The following is a 1,085-nucleotide window of genomic DNA, read 5'->3' on the forward strand; positions in this document are numbered from 1 at the left end:
TTAAAAATAGTCCTAGCTAGGTACTACCAACTACCATCAAAAGTATGGGAATACATTTCTAGCTAGGAGAAACCATCAGAAATTTCAGTAGCCATATCACTTGCTATTTTTGTTGGCCATTAAAAATAGTCCTAGCTAGGTACTACCAACTACCATCAAAAGTATGGGAATACATTTCTAGCTAGGAGAAACCATCAGAAATTTCAGTAGCCATATCACTTGCTATTTTTGTTGGCCACTAAAAATAGTCCTACCTAGGTACTACCAACTACCATCAAAAGTATTAATTTCACTAGCCATATCACTTGCTCTATTTCATACCATCAAAAATTTCTTTATTATTACAAGTAAAAATACATTTGGTGGCCATCAAAAATAGTCCTAGGTACTACCAACTACCATCAAAAGTATATAATGACCATCTTTGTGTTTGCTTCCTTCATAGTCACTCACTTCAGGAATCATGATCAAATTCTCCGAGACAATCAGAGACTCCCACGTGGCAGTTCTCGCGTTTTTCCCCGTTGGCGCTCATGCCGGTCCTCTTTTAGCCGTTACGCGCCGTCTCGCCGCTGCTGCTCCCTTGTTAAAACTAGAATCGGCCAAAGAATAGAATGTTTGTGTTGTTCATCTCCAACCTTTACATCATGTATTTATACAAAGAGAACTAGAATATCTAAACTTGGGGACCAAGATATACTAATATGTAAATTTTCCTAAACCTTATCTAGAGAATATTAGACAATATACAATATACATATCCCAATACTCCCCCTCAAGTTGGAGCATGCAAATCACAAATGCCCAACTTGGCGGATAATCTTTCAAACGGAACTCAACCCAAAGCCTTCGTAAAAATATCAGCAATCTGGTTATCAGTACCAACATGAACCATAGTAAGCGTCCCAGCTTGAACCTCATCTCGAACAGCATGACAATCAGACACAATATGTTTGGTACGCTCATGAAACACCGGATTAGACGAGATATGAATAGCAGCTTCACTATCACAAAACAGAAGAACATATCGTGTTTGAGAACATCCCAAATCCACGAAGAGTTTCCGAAGCCACATAATTTCTTGC

General features: G+C 38.5%; 1 protein-coding gene across 1 annotated transcript in view; it reads left to right on the forward strand.

Moving 5' to 3' along the window:
* LOC104757424 (UDP-glycosyltransferase 78D1-like) overlaps positions 464–1,085 on the forward strand; it is a 21,498-nt gene continuing 20,876 nt past the window's right edge. The window contains exon 1 of the mRNA XM_010480167.1: positions 464–579. Coding sequence (XP_010478469.1) covers positions 464–579 — 116 coding nt within the window. The remainder of the gene's footprint in view (positions 580–1,085) is intronic.

Source organism: Camelina sativa, chromosome 17 (assembly GCF_000633955.1).
Source record: "Camelina sativa cultivar DH55 chromosome 17, Cs, whole genome shotgun sequence".
NCBI lineage: Eukaryota > Viridiplantae > Streptophyta > Magnoliopsida > Brassicales > Brassicaceae > Camelina > Camelina sativa.